General features: G+C 46.1%; 1 protein-coding gene across 11 annotated transcripts in view; it reads left to right on the top strand.

The window, feature by feature from the left end:
* AKAP13 (A-kinase anchoring protein 13) overlaps positions 1-14,802 on the top strand; it is a 323,926-nt gene that overhangs the window by 285,362 nt on the left and 23,762 nt on the right. For 7 of the 11 annotated variants that reach the window (XM_045813170.2, XM_045813172.2, XM_045813169.2 and 4 more), the window contains 6 exons: positions 3,693-3,760; positions 5,877-5,943; positions 9,637-9,772; positions 11,205-11,317; positions 11,916-12,068; positions 12,673-12,923. In XM_045813170.2, coding sequence (XP_045669126.2) covers positions 3,693-3,760; positions 5,877-5,943; positions 9,637-9,772; positions 11,205-11,317; positions 11,916-12,068; positions 12,673-12,923 — 788 coding nt within the window. The remainder of the gene's footprint in view (positions 1-3,692; positions 3,761-5,876; positions 5,944-9,636; positions 9,773-11,204; positions 11,318-11,915; positions 12,069-12,672; positions 12,924-14,802) is intronic. The other 4 variants (XM_045813167.2, XM_045813175.2, XM_045813168.2 and 1 more) reach the window with 3 other exon arrangements.

The following is a 14,802-nucleotide window of genomic DNA, read 5'->3' as shown; positions in this document are numbered from 1 at the left end:
CAAAGTGGAGGTACCAACGTCTAGGTCCTTCTAGGTCAGCAGATGCTTAGAGTTCCCACATCACCATTTCTTCACCAGTACCTAGAAGTGGCAGAGTTTTATTTTATCCAGCCTGGTTGGACACGACATGGTATTTCTCTGTTGTTTTGGTTTGCCTTTCTCTGACTTCTAGAGAGAGATCAGGCACCGTTTTCTCTTGTGAACGGCCATTCTTTGTCTTTTTCTTATTGTTTTATGACGAGTCCTTAACACTTTCAAGATACCGTGATTGTGTGTGAGTGTACATTTAATTTCATTTCAAAATGTGTGGTTTTCCTTGTCCATAATGTGGATTCATTAGTTTTCCTCATATGCTTATCTCCCACGTTTTAAAGCGTATTTTTTCAAGTAGAAGGGAACAAATGAGAGGTTCTCCTAAGCAAGACTCTGAGAGGAGGAGGAGGAGGAATGGGATTAAAGAAGAGGTATTTGAAACACATTAGCTAAGCAGGGATTTGTGAAAGACATAGGAAAGGTGGCGAGGGGAGCTCTGAAGCCTGTGCATGAGAGAGAGGATGGGTCACCGAGGCCCTTGGAACAAGGCATCTCCATACTCCCGGGCATCGCATGGCGGGCACCCAGAGTAAGGGTAGTGTGCAGATGTGGGAATGCATCTGTCTTACTGGAAAATGACTGTGGAATTTGTCTTGACTACTGGCTGGTGTTTCTTGCTGTGGGTCCAGCAGCTTGGAGCTCACCCGCCCACCTCTCCCACTCTTCAGACATCTAGTGCTTACTGTGGGCCAGGAACTGGGGATAGGGATATAAAAATTATAAAAGACAAAGTGAGACTCCCTCAAGGAGTTTTCTGTCCAGTGGAACAGAGTGGCCAGTACAGTGCAGTACCATGATGGAGGCAGGCATGGAATTCCAGAAGTGCAGGGTTGGGGGAGTCTTTTCTTCCCTTGGTGAGTCAGGACTTCATCGAGGTGAGTCCTACCGACTCATCAGAGGAAGGGACACAAGCACAAAAGACCATTTGCTCAGGGCTCAAAGGTGTGACCAGATGTGGTGAGGACTGGAAGTTTAATGCATAGCAGGCCATATCAAGCCTGTGAGAAATTTGAGCTTTATCCTAAAGATGATGGGGAGCCACTGAAGAGTTTCTGGGAGGTGAGAGGCAAAAAAAAATGTTAAATACAAATCAATAAAGACATATGGTCCAGCCCACCTATTGCCTCTTTGGCCCTTTGTAGAAGACTGTTGGCTGGAGAGGCATGAAATCTTCAGCCAAGCTTCGCTGGGGTCTAGATCCTGGAATGGGAGTTACGTTGCATGATGCGAAGAAGGGCATAGCCACGTTGACATCTCAGGAGTTACATGGATTTCTATTTGTGGTTCTGCTTTTCCTCTCAGTAGTAGAACAGTGACCTCTTTATCAAAGTTGATCCTTGTTTTCAAGTCATAGAGAACTGGACAAATTAATGAGAGCCAGTAGTTTCCGGTTCTTTAGAGAAACATCCTCAAAATGTTTACTTTTACTGATTAGAATGAGTCACTCCCCAGGGGTCTCTTTCTGCAAAGGCCTCCCTATGCCCAGAAAGGGATATTGCTGAGAAACCCCAGCGTTCTGTTCAGTGGTACATAACCTCTCTCTTACTGCCAACTTCAAGAGCGGCTCATGCTGTACATGGACATGACCACGGAGGGGAGAAATGACAAGGAACATGGTATCCAAATCACTCCCTTGCCCTCTGCTCCTGGAGAAGAACACAATGGGGGCAAGAACAGAGTTTTGACTAAGTTAAATCCTTCCAGGTTTTTCCTCTTGTCGATGTTGACGTGAGCCTTTCCCAGCAGAGCCTCACCTCATCCTGCCATTGATAAAGGAACTTGGATGTCTCTTCGTGTTTGTTAACAACGGAAAGGTGGCCAGACAGTGACTGTCATGTGGGCTGGAGCCAGAAGAGGTTAGCTAGATGGGGGCAGAGGCAGGCCTGGGAGTGGAAGGCCCAGAACAAAGCCTCACACCATCCTCAGGACTGCAGACCAGTTCCAACTGTGGGCCATCCTGTTGACAAAAGCAGGCTTGCTCCTGATAGCCTCCTGCGTGGTGGCCTCTGTCAGGACTCCTCCAGTCAAGGCCCTTCCCTGACCATGACCTGCTGGGTGGCTGGGGCTCCCCTGGTGATAATTCAGATGATGCAGAATCTTCAGCTGCATGAACCTTGTGGGACAGTCCAGTGGGATTTACTTTGAAAAAGTATCCCTTTCTTAAGAGGTGGGAAGAGTCTTACGGAATCACAGCTTGAAGAAACTTGTGGGGTGGGAGGTGTGGACCCTCCTCTCATTGACTAGGTGGGGAAACCGAGGCCCTAAGGAAAGACTTTCATGGGTCACGCTAACTACCAGAACCAGGACCTAGATCAGATGTGATTGCGTAGCGGTTCTTCCTGTGCTCCTATTAGTGTTAGTAAGTTGGCGTCTCACATTTTATAGTCAGTGTTGTATCAGGGCCCTTGGCCTTTGGATAAAAGAGACCTAGCAGGGTCTAAACTAGACATTTGAATACAGGCACTGTGCGAGAGAGACATAAAGATTGAGCAGTAGATGAAGCACGCTGTGGTGGAGAGAACCCTAAGACCATCACAGTGCAGCGGGACGGGTGGTGTTAGAGAGCCGTGAACCCAGTAGACATTGTGGAAGCAGCTGTTAGGAACGGCCTGTGGGAGGAGGCCTCTGGGACCTGGGGTTTTGGCAGTCTCTACTCTAGTGCCCTGTCCTCCCCAGCATGGCTCCCCTCTCCCCACATCCATACGTACGCGCCAGGAGAGCATCTCAGCCCACAATGAGGGAGTTGACGCAGGCAGGGCCTGTGGTGCTGTTTGTTGAATAGTGTCTGGTTGATTTTCTCAGGGACCCTGCCCCTGGAGAGGCTCTCGTCACTGGGTGTCCCCACAGACAGATCTTTTATTTGTTTCTGCTTCCCCTCTGGCCTCCTGGCACAGTTCTGTTTTATGACTTCATAGCAGTGGTAAGAGCTGACAACAGCCCTTCTGAGGCACAGAGGGCTGGGTTTTTACATCAGTGGCTTTGGAGCCAAGAGAGTAAGAAATAAGGGTTGAGGTTCGTGTCCTTGGCAGATGTGGTCTCCCCTCCATCTTTCAGGAAGTCTCCCACTTTATCCTGAGTCAGGATTCCCAGACGTGCCTGGGGTGGCTCTGATGACCTTTCTTTGGCGTCTCTGGACTCCGGCTGGGTGGCAGAAAGCTCGGGGTGGTTAAGATCCCAAACAGAAGGACATAAACAGGACTCTGAGATGCACACTCTGCCTTTGACACAGCCCTACAGATTTCCCAAGTCCTGGCAAGGGGCCCTATTTGGGGATTCGTTGGTGACTTCGACTTCACATGTTGACGGCAGACACTTTTACTTTTCGTTTTGCTTGGTAGCCTCTCGGCTTCCTGCCTGAGAAGCTCCAGACTTCTCATTTCCGTTAATCAGAAATCACATCTGCTCTCATTTCTCCTCCTCCCCATGACATCACACGCCTGCTTTCTGGAAGGGGAATGCAGTCTGTAATCCCAGTGAGAGCCGCGTTCGGACATGCAAGTGACTTCAGTCGGGAAGCCACAGGCTGCTGTGGCCGCAGGAAGCCAGAGTCTAAGATCTTTGCTTGGTCGAAGTCACCTTGGGCTTTGCTTGCTTTTCAGGTTGCAGTGCTTTTGTCCACAAAGGCTGTAGAGAAAGTCTGGCGTCCTGTGCAAAGGTCAAAATGAAGGTAAGACGCTTCTCGGGGTGGGGAGAGTCCTGGTTGGGGTTTTTGTTTATTGTAATCATTTGATACTAACACTGAGACCAAAACAACCAAACAAGAATTCTTCTCTAAAGCGACCGAGTCTCTTCTTAATTAACACACTTGGGAATCTGTGGCTTTTGGAAAACAAAATGCTTTCAGAACTCCGTGTTAAATACACATTTCTCTGCATGTCTGGCGTCTCTGTGTTGAAGTGGGTTTGTTCTGAACCACGTCTGCAGGCCTGCTCTGCCGCTCACACACCCCACTTCCTCGTGGCCACCCCGAGGGCAGCTGGTGGCATTCGGGGGCTTTGAGCTGCTGGGGAGGGGGAGGACTTGATGTGGCCTGCCCCCAGCACTTGTGTCCACAGGGCACGAAGCAGTTGGCTGTGGTCACGTGACACAGGACTAGGAGGAGCGGGGGCGGGGGTGGGGGGTGAAGGGGTCTGCTCTGGGAATGCGCCCTGTGTAGTAATGGGCACCGCTTACAGGTGGCCCTTAAAGAGAGTGGGTTTGGGTGCCCGCCTTCGAGGTAGCCTCCGTGGTTTTCAGTGTTCCAGTCACCCATGAAGAAATGTCCTTCTGTCCTTGTCAGGAGAGCACTGTCCTGCTGCATCTACACAATGCCGAGTGCACCGTGTGCTCCATCAGTGAGCACACACTTACCTAGTGAGGCAGCCTCACACTGGAAAGGGTGTGCATCAGAGTCACCTCAGGGACTTGCGCCCCTCTCCCCAAGTTGCACACTCTGGGGTGGGGCCCAGGAACTTGCATTTCTGCTAGGTTCCCAGATGACACAGAGGCTGCGAGTCTGAACTAGTGTAAAAATGATACACTTCTGTACTCGGATCTTACCAGCCCATGGACATAAATTTTATTAGGCTCTTGAAGTATTTTTTGTTGTTAATGCAGTTATTTTGAAAAATCACATTTCATAGCAATTTGGATTTCTAATTTCTCCTTAAAAAATTGGGAGATCTCACAACCCTGGTTATTTCCTCTGACCTGGCATTCTTGGTTTTCACCTGGCTGTTTTTCCTGTTCTCCGTAGCACTTCTCAGAGTTGCTATTTAACAGCCTGTATTTACTTAGTACATGTATTTTGCTTCCTCCCACTACCATGTAAGCACCGAACTTGCCACGCAGTCTGAAGTCAGGAGTGTTGGAACCATAGATAGATCCCGCGCATCCAGCATGGAATCGGACGGTCGAGGTCCCTAAATGTTGGGGAGAGGGATGGCCGTGGTCATCCATGGGGGCTGAGTGGCTGCCGCCTCCTTGACAGGATGTGCGGGTTCCCTCCCCCACCCCCCACCTTGCCTCCTTCACTTGTTGCCTGCCTGATCCCACGGGCACTGCGTTTGTGATCTGACAGGACTTAGCGCTCTTGGGAACGTACTAGGTTCTATAGAAGGCTGGTGACAGAGATGAAGCATCTCCCCTATAAGAGAACACAGCCTTTGGGGGAGTTCCATTTTTAAATCGGAAGTAACCTGTGTCCACTGATGATTTATCTCAGAGTAATTGGTTCAGTCTGTAATTTCTCACGCACAGTGTTTGTGTCACTGCTACAACAAAAGTCTGAACTGAAATTCGTACTTTACTGAAGGACCTATTTAGTACCTGAATAACGCTAGTCATTGCGGAAACAGGGATGAAAAAGGCACAGATGCCACTCTTCAGGACCTGGCATTCTAGTGGGGAGGGTGGCAGGCAGACCGTGACCATAAATGGGGGGGAAATGATGTGGGGGTCCGTGCAGGATTCTCAGGGGCTGCCAGGCACTGCCTTGGGTGAGGAGAAGAAAGAAGGCGATGGGTGGCTCAACCCAGGAGGTGGTGCTCAGATGGTCTTGAAATCGAGGGATACCCTGGGGCGTAAGGGCGAAGGGCGTTCCAGGCAGGGGAAGCAGCCTTTTCGGGGTCCTGGTGCTTGGCAGGTGTGAAGGAGAGCCCGTGGGGGGTGCTGGCGGGATGCCGAGCGCCGTCGTCCAGGAGCCAAGCTGGAGCTCTCTCCCTGCTCTGGGCTTCTTGAGACCTGACGGAAGAGAAGTTGAGGGCGCGGTCCTCGTGTATTTATTTATTTCCTTTCTCCTTCAGCAGCCCAGAGGGAGCCTTCAGGCGCAGGACACGTCTTCGCTGCCCACAGTCATCATGAGAAGCAAGCGTAAGTCACTCAGCCCTCCTCTCTTCCAGTCCTTTTTGACTCTCTGGTTCAGAACTTAAACACACTTTTATAATATTCATCTGTTATAATTAAGATTTGAGTATTTATTTTGTGGTAGGTTAGAGGAGGCTGCAGATGATTGACCAAAAGCCTAATGTTCTACCACCAAACTCCCTTGGAAGGCTTCTAGAATAGTGCATGTGTTGGCTTGAAAGGCAGCCCTGTGTCTGTGTGTTTAAGCAGGTGATCCCATGCACCTCGAAATTCCTCTTCCATGGGTTGACAGTTACGCTTGTTTTTAGCACCTCACAGTTCCACAAAGAAAATGAGATCTTGCAGATTAAACTTTTTAGTTTAGGGGTGCCTGGGTGGCTCAGTCAGTTAAGTGTCTGCCTTTGGCTCAGGTCATGATCTCAGGGTTCTGAGATCGGGCCCCGCATGAGGCTCCCTACTCATCAGGGAGTCTGCTTCTCCCTCTTCTCCTCCTCCCCTGTGCATGCGTGTGCGCTCACTCTCTCTCTCTCTACCTCTCTCTCAAATGAATAAATAAAATCTTTTTTAAAAATTAAAAAAAAAAAACTTCTTAGTTTATAAACTGTGAAATTAAGTAAATAGTTCTCTTTTTTCCCCCGAGGACTTCAAGTGGTACACAAAATTCAGTAAATCACGGCATCCTGTTCACAGGGTACTGTCTGTGTGCAAGCTGCCTCCTTCCTTCCCTCTGTAGCGCCCTCTATAGTCGTTTAACGTCTGCCTTTCTGATCTGCTCTGTCTTTACACAGATGTCTGTGTCTGAAAATATCTTTTCTTGTTTTGTGTGTTGAATTTGTATTAGATATGACTTGGGTTTTTTCATTCTGCTCTTTTCTCAGTCTGTCACTTTAAGATCTATGCATGTGTTTATGTATAAGCTGTTGTTCCAGACTGCTGTGTGGTTTTCTTTCATAAACCTGTTCCATAATTTAATTATCAGTTCCCCCAAAGATGGATATCTAAGTCATTTCCAACTGCCACCATAAATAATGCAGTACTGAATGTCATCTTAATTGGCTCTACAGGAACCCGTGTGGGACTTACCCTAAGGCAGTGTTTTTCAGTGTAGTTTCTGGATCAATAGGAAGTATGCATTCTTGGGCCCTACTGAGACCTACTAAATCAGAAATCCCAGAGGGGGAGCCCAGTGATCTGTGCTTGAATAGATCCTCTAGGTGAGTCTGATGCACACTCAAGCTTGAGAACCACTGCCCCCACCTGGTGCTCTGAGTTCTTCCAGAAGCGTGTGAATTCCCTCTAGGTGGATTAAGTCTGCTTATTATCAGTCTCTGCATGTGGATTACTATTGGAGAGGTTTCACCAGACCAACACCCACCTTAATCAGTGAGCCAATCCATTCCAACACCTTTTACCAGTCTAATCTTCCTTAAACTTTTTTTCTGGGAGGTTATCCCTTGTTTCAGAAATCTATTTTCTTTCGCATCAGATAAAAAAAATCTTCCCTTTTTTTAAATACCTTTTATGTGTCAGGTATGTGTGTTACCTCTGACCCCACAAGTTTTCTCACTCCTGTTTTACATCCCCTGACGCAGTATGGTGGTGAAGAGTACGGATTGTGGATTCGAGTCGTGTGGGTTTGAGTCCCAGCCCTGCCACTCAGCAGCCGTGTGACCTTGGGCATTTAGTACATCCCCACTCTATGCTTCATTTTCCTCCTCTGTGAACAGCTGGTAACAGTTTCAGCGGGTGGTTGTCAGGTTTAAATGAGATCATACCCATAGAGAACCTATGAGTAGGCCTCCTTAAGTGTTAGCTTTGGCTGCTGTCATCATCCCCACAAATAGGGAAACTGAGGCTCAGAGATATTAACGTCACTTCCCTGAGTGGAGTAGGGATTGGTCTCAAATAAGGGAAAGCTGTTATTTTCACCCCCCTGTTCTGTCCTTTACAAACAGTGTTGTTCTTGGGACTCCTGGCTGGCTCAGTCAGTGTGACTCTTGATCTCGGGGTTGTGAGCTCGAGCCCCACATTGGGTGTGGAGGTTACTTAAAAAATTTAAAAAAAATAAACAGAGTTGTTCTTCATCACTTTCAGGGCTCTGCATAGCATGACTTCATGCTGCTTCTCCAGCCTTTTCTACTGACTCTCTGTACATCCTCTCTCCTCCTCCGTTCTCTTCCGCTTGTGTTGTACTGCATGAGTACTTCTGCCCTCATTCATGCGTTCTCCTCCTCACAATGTCCTCTTTTCCTTCGACCTCCCCACATCCTTACCATTCTTCAAGAACCAGCGTCCCTTCCTCCGCCGGATTTTATCCGCTCACTGACTTCCTCCTGACACACGGAGGATGTGCCCCAGGCTCGTGGACACCAGCACATTCCCTTCTCTACCGTTGCGCCCATTCCCTGTTGGGGCAGAGCCCACTCTTCATGCTTTTCATGTGCTTCCTGCAGGAAGGGTCTGGTCATATGGTAGTGTAGCGTGTTTCTGGTGTCTTACTGTGTCACCTTCCTCTAAATAGAATTTGAATTGGAAATTAATGGTTTTATTAATTTTTATTAAGTCAGAAACATCCTGCAATACCATGAATGTCGTAACAGCTGCCCCTGTCTTATTTCCTCCAGCTCTTGACACTCCCGGGGATAGAGAAATCATGCAGCCCGTGTCTGGGGCACGAGCTCAGTTACCAAGGAAAAATAATTTGTTAGCCAAATGCCAGTGTGACCACTTAAGCATAAAATTAGAGCTTCAGTTTCCTCTCTGGTCATGTTCAGGGGACCCGCACAGTATGAGAACAGCTTAGCTGTGTGACATTTAAGTGTTGCATTTTCCCTAGCTGTAAATTAAAGGAATTGGTCAAAATCTGCATTCTCAAACAAGGTACAGAAGAATCATTTGGGGATCATAAAATGTGTGGACTCCCAGGTCCCACCCCCAAGGGATGAGAAGAGCTGGGAGTTTGCATATCTCACAAGCACCTCACATGTGGCTGGATAGGCACTCGTGAAGAACACTGGGCCCTGTTATCTCTGGTTTCTTTTATCCTTAAAATTCTTCCAATTTTATTTTACTTTGAGTTATTTTTTGTGTTTAAATATACTATTATCCCATGATTCTTTATCCCCATTGCCTAATCTTCTTGCTACCCCACAGCTAACTACTATTCTTAGCTTCATATTTATCTTCTTCAAGTTTTTTTTAATTTACTTTTAAGATTTTTATTTATTTGACAGAGAGCACAAGCGGGGGAGGGGCAGAGGGAGAAGCAGGCTCCCCTCTGAGCAGGGAGCCCGATGCGGGGCCCAATCCCAGGACCCCGGGACCATGACCTGACCCAAAGGCAGACATATCTTGTAGAAGAAACATATTCAGGGTGCCTGACTGGCTCAGTCAGTGGAGCACGCAACTCTTGATCTTAGGGTTGTGAGTTCAAGCCCCATGTTGGGAGCGGAGATTACATTAAAAAAGGGGGGGGTAGAATAAAACTATCCTAAAATGGAATTACTGGATCAAAGGATATAGGCATTTGCAGTTGCAGTAGATATTGCCAGATTGTCCTCTGTAGAGTTTCTGTACCCACTTACACTCCCAGGACAAGTCTGTTTTAAAGAAATTTGCTTCTATTTGACATCTGTCAGATGAGTCACTACTCGTGAGCTTGGATATGTGGTTCAGTCAGTGTCCTCTCTTCCTTTACAGCCTCACAGCCCAAGGAGCGTCCTCGATCTGCAGTCCTCCTGGCGGATGAAGCCACTGCCATTCCCATGTTTGCCAACAGACGGTCCCAGCAGAGCGTCTCACTCTCCAAAAGTGTCTCCATACAGAACATTGCTGGGTAAGTGGGGGTTTAAAGATAGCACAGTTGACATCTTGGTGACAGGAGCTTCATAACCGTATCATTTGATGAAAAGATTCTTTTCATTAGGAAAAAATGTATAAAATAATGACTTGGTGCACGAGCAGGTGTTACAGACGTCGAGAGTGGGGATTGCATTTTGATGCACTGTAGTGCCCACCATTGTGTAGCAAGGATCCCCTTTAAACACTGTCGTCAGCCATGTTGTCCTATGCCTCGTGCTTGGTCAGCCTCGCTTTTAAGGATCCTGAATTATAAAAGGATGGTTTTTAGATCAAAATAAGAAGTGAAAATGGGGGGGAGGAGGGAATGACTTATTTCTGATTTTTGTTTGTAACCACTTACATTTTCAGATATTACACTTTTCTCTTGGTCAGGTGAACCTAGTGTTTCTGCTGCTTTTTATAAATCTCTTTCCTGTGCCTGCATCTTGATTCTCAAGTCAGTTCCATGGGAATGAATAATGGGCCAGTTACAACTTTAGCTCCCCACTCCTCATTTGCACTAAATTCCTTTTGTGGTCCTTGCAAAAGTTGCTGTGTCCCCTGACTGCTCAGGCCTCAGCTGTCACATGGCTAGCACAGGGCTGATTATGATGTTGCTGGCTGTTTTGGGTAATAAGACTCCTGCTTTCCCATCAAGTAAAGAAGTCATCTCAAATGTAGGACTCAAAACATCTCTTCCATCTCTCTTAACCTATGCTGGAGCAAAATTCTTAACTAAAGGATGCAAATCTTCTTTTGTCTGTACGTCCTAACCTCTGTGCTGGCTAGTGTTTTCTTGTTAAGAAAAAAACGTTTCAGGTATTTTTATTTTGTTTAGTCTTTGTATTGTCATTATTCAAAGGCCTTCCTTTCAGAGTTGTTACGGTTTCAAAATTTGCATTATGACTTTAAAAAGCTAGTCTTTAAATAAAATATAAAGTTTTAAATGACTCTGGCTTGCTTTTGTGTCCTACCAGAAACATTTATTGGGGGCCTACCCTGCTAGCTGGTGGGTTGGGTTTGAGGAAGTCCAGGGAATACAGTTTATTAGAGGTGCTTGGTTATTTAGAGAATAAGGAGGTAAAGTTAGTGGTTACACAGTGAGTTTAAAATGGGGAAATTTCTTACGTAATGTGTATACAGTTTAAGGGAAGAGCGTTTGCCTTGTTACCTATCATTAAAAAAAAAAAACAAAAACAAAAAACGAAGGCTCAAGAAGTTCAAGTTCGCAGTGATGTTAGATGCTTCTGACCTTCATTAATAGTTTGTGTTATATGTTGCCGGGTACCTGATGTAAGTAGTTTGTCTTCCATTATTTGGTACTTAGAGCCAGCTGTCATTTTAGAGTTTTTCAGGTACTCATTTGAGAATGCAGACCATGGTTTATCAAAACGTGTTTGACAGTAGGTGCTTCTTTTTGTCCCCAGAGTTGGCAATGACGAGAACATATCAAACACCTGGAAATTCCTGTCTCATTCAACAGACTCACTAAATAAAATCAGCAAGGTCAATGAGTCAACAGAATCACTAACTGATGAGGGTAAGAGGAAATTATGGCCTGTGTCTTATACATCTTTGGAGACTGGGTGCCGTTCCCTGAATATAAGTGTTAATGAAATAATAGTCCCTGCCTCTTCCTTACTCCTGTGAAGGTTCTCTAACCTGCCTTTAAATCATCAAACGCTTTATAATGAATTGGTAATCAGACCTATCCAGTTATTAGGCAGTTGTCCATTGAGGGATGTCATTGACTTTCCTGTGGTCAGTCTGTAGTACAGACACTTGTCCTTTGTCTAGACTTTCGGTACACGGTCAGTTGTAGCTCTCTGGGCAGGTCGTAAGCCTGCTGTCTTCAAGTCAAGTTACCAGGTCCTTTTCAATTCCTTATTCACATAGGACTCCTGAATCTCAGTCACATTTGATTTATGTGATATTTATCACTCTTATCCAGAGTCGTGGAGTGTGTCACCCCAAACAGGAAATGATTCTTTCTGGTACTAGACTTTGCATTCTAGGAATATTCCCTGTGTCAGTGCCGTGTTTGTGTCTTACGAAGTTGTCACCCGAGGAGAGTCCAGTGTAGGCTTCCTAGAGCTCACAGACCCTGGATTCTGATCCTGATCTTCTGATATTTTGAGGAGTAGGTACAGACATGAATGAAGGACAGCTAATGGGGGACTTCGAGATGGAATCCAAACAACTAGAAGCCGAGTCCTGGAGCCGCTTAGTGGACAGCAAGTTTCTGAAACAGCAAAAGAAAGATGTGGTCAAACGGCAAGAAGTGATTTACGGTGAGACTCTCCATTGCCGCGCTAATACTTGGTTTGCGTTGTGCAGCATTTTTTATCAGGGGAGTCACTGGACCATGGAAGGCCAATTTTCAAGTGTATAGCAGGTCAGAGATTTTCTTTAAAAACTTTGAGGTCTAGAGACATGATCTTATTTCTGTCCTTTCCTCTTTAAAATTGTTTCCTTTAATTTTATTGAACATTTTATTGAATATGAGTGCTTATTTACGTAGCTGCCCTAGAAAGAGATCTCTTGTGATGCTTCAGTTCGATTCCTCAGTTACACTGGAAACCAAGCACGAGTCATTTCTAGGAAATGGGACACAGCAAATTGTGAAAGGCTCTGAATCCAACAAAGGCCACTTGGGGAACCACCATTTAAGAGTGATGGACTCCAGTATGCTGTCAGTAAACAGTGTTAGGGCATGTGAAATAGAGGAATAAGATGAGAGCACTTGGGAAAGAGAGCTGTTGACCCGGTTTTTAAGTTTAAATTGTGCTCTAAACAGCTTTAAGACTCAAATGGGCTCTTAATGGCAGCAGATGACCTTTGAAGGAGAGTCCTTTAAAGGAACATTCCTGACCACTAAGCTTTGTCCTCCTTCAGAGTTGATGCAGACAGAGTTGCACCACATCCGGACGCTGAAGATCATGAGCGATGTGTACAGCCGGGGCATGATGACCGAGCTGCTCTTCGAACAGCAGACAGTGGAGAAGCTCTTCCCCTGCTTGGACGAGCTGATCGGTATCCATAGCCAGTTCTTTCAGAAGATCCTGGAGCGGAAGAAGGAATCTCTGGTGGATAAAAGTGAAAAGAACTTTCTCATCAAGAGAATGGGAGATGTGCTTGTGAATCAGGTGAGCAATGGGAAGGATCTTCCCCACAAAACAGGGTGCAAAGGGAAGCTTCGGGGTTCAGCAGCCACTCGTTCACATCCTGGCTGTACTATTCATTGTCAGCTTAGGCAAGTTACTGAAACCCTCTGAGCATCAAGTTTCCTTTTCTGTAAATCAGGACAGATTTTCTTTCTTAACACCATTTTTTTTAAATTAAAAGGAATGTATACATAAAGTACCTAGCATATATGGTAGATACTGAGTAAAAGCCCATTTTCCTTTCTCAGCATCCAGACCGTCATCCGAAACAGGGTAGTTTAAAAAATCAAAAGCCGTGTGTTGGAATCTCAGCGTCCCCCTGTGCCTCAGATCAGAAAGAACTCGTTTATCTGAAAACCAACGGAGCATAGAAAATTGAATTTAAGAAACTATTCATAAAATAGATCTTGCTGATGTTTTCATCAGGGGTGTGGTATGGTTTCAGCCCTACTCCAAAAACAGTTGGGCCAGAAGTTATTTTGAAAAAAGCGTCGCGAGTTTAACCTTTCCAGCTGAGGGGCACAGCAAAGCCGACTAGTTCTTCTTCCCCAGTGGGTCTCTGCCTCGGCGTAAAAGCAGAGGCTGTATTGCTGGAACATTGGCCCGAGACCTGGAAGTATTATCCTTCCCTTATATGCTTCAGCGCATACCCCTCGCCTCATTAATTCATTAGTGCATTCATTCGTTCCTGTCTCACGTATTTACTGGGCGTCTGAATCCCAGCTGGAACCACAAGGCAGCCACAGCATCGACCTGTGCCTCACGGACCCGTGTTCCCAAGTAAACATAGGCATGGTAGGAGGTAAGTGCACATGCAGTTCCCACGCTGGAACGCAGCTGTCTGCCACAAACAGGGCCTCGGAGTGGGAGCAGTTGGCTCTGCAAGTGAGGACCTTTCTTCCCCAAACATCCCCTCCCAACATTTTCCGTGCCTCTCTGCCATCAGACCTGCACAGGTGCCTCATCTAACCTTGGCTCATGTTGTCCGTGGCTCACTGTACCAGTGCACGTCCTCTAGTAAGATCTTTGATGGTAGGAGTCATATCTTAGCCCCCATGGCGTCCATTTGTTGGTTCTGTGTGCCCGTTCTAGAATCATCCTTTTAGAGCACTTGCTTCGTGGTGGGAGTGGAGGACCTAAAATCTCTGCTTAGCTTCCCCTTTGGTAAAGGGGAAAAGGAAAAGCTAGCTGCCCTGGACCTTTTTTTACGTTTTTTTGATAAGGATCAATTTGGGTTGCCTTCAGAGGTTTTTAGTACACTGGAAATTGATGCTTATTAGCATGATCCTATGGACCCCATACAGAGCGATTCATTGGTTTACCCCAAAGTGAACATATCTTGAGATGAGCCGTTGAGATTACACACATTTTAGGAATGAGTAAAGGCCACGCAGAGAACTGTTAGGACAGCTGGTCTGAGGTAGGTGAGGTAAGCTGATCCCTGGGTAATACTAGCTGTTTCTGCTGCCTTTATAATTTATCAAGTTTAGATTTTTAAGACTATCCCACAGGAAAACTTTAGTGAGCCTCCTTGTTTTACCACCATGTTCATGACAAATGGAAATCGGAACACATTTTGAATTACTTAAGTGCACAACACATAGATATTTCTGTGGTGGTTTTTTAAAATATATGGAACGTGTTTAATGAAATAAATTAATACGCCATATAATGCACCCATTAAAAGTATACAGCTCAAAAAAAAAATGTACGGCTCAGTGGTTTATATCCACAGAGTTGTACGACCATCCTCACAGTAAATTCTAGAGCATCTTTATCACCCTGTCCCCCGACTGCCCCTCCCTTGCGTGTCTGCTAATCTACTCTCTGTCTCTGTGTTTGTCTCTTCTAGACTTGTTAT

This window comes from Ursus americanus, chromosome 28, assembly GCF_024610735.1.
Source record: "Ursus americanus isolate L20-20 chromosome 28, mUrsAme1.1.p, whole genome shotgun sequence".
Classification (NCBI taxonomy): Eukaryota; Metazoa; Chordata; class Mammalia; order Carnivora; family Ursidae; genus Ursus; species Ursus americanus.
Note: the sequence above shows the minus strand (reverse complement) of the source record. Positions and strands in the feature narration are given on the sequence as shown.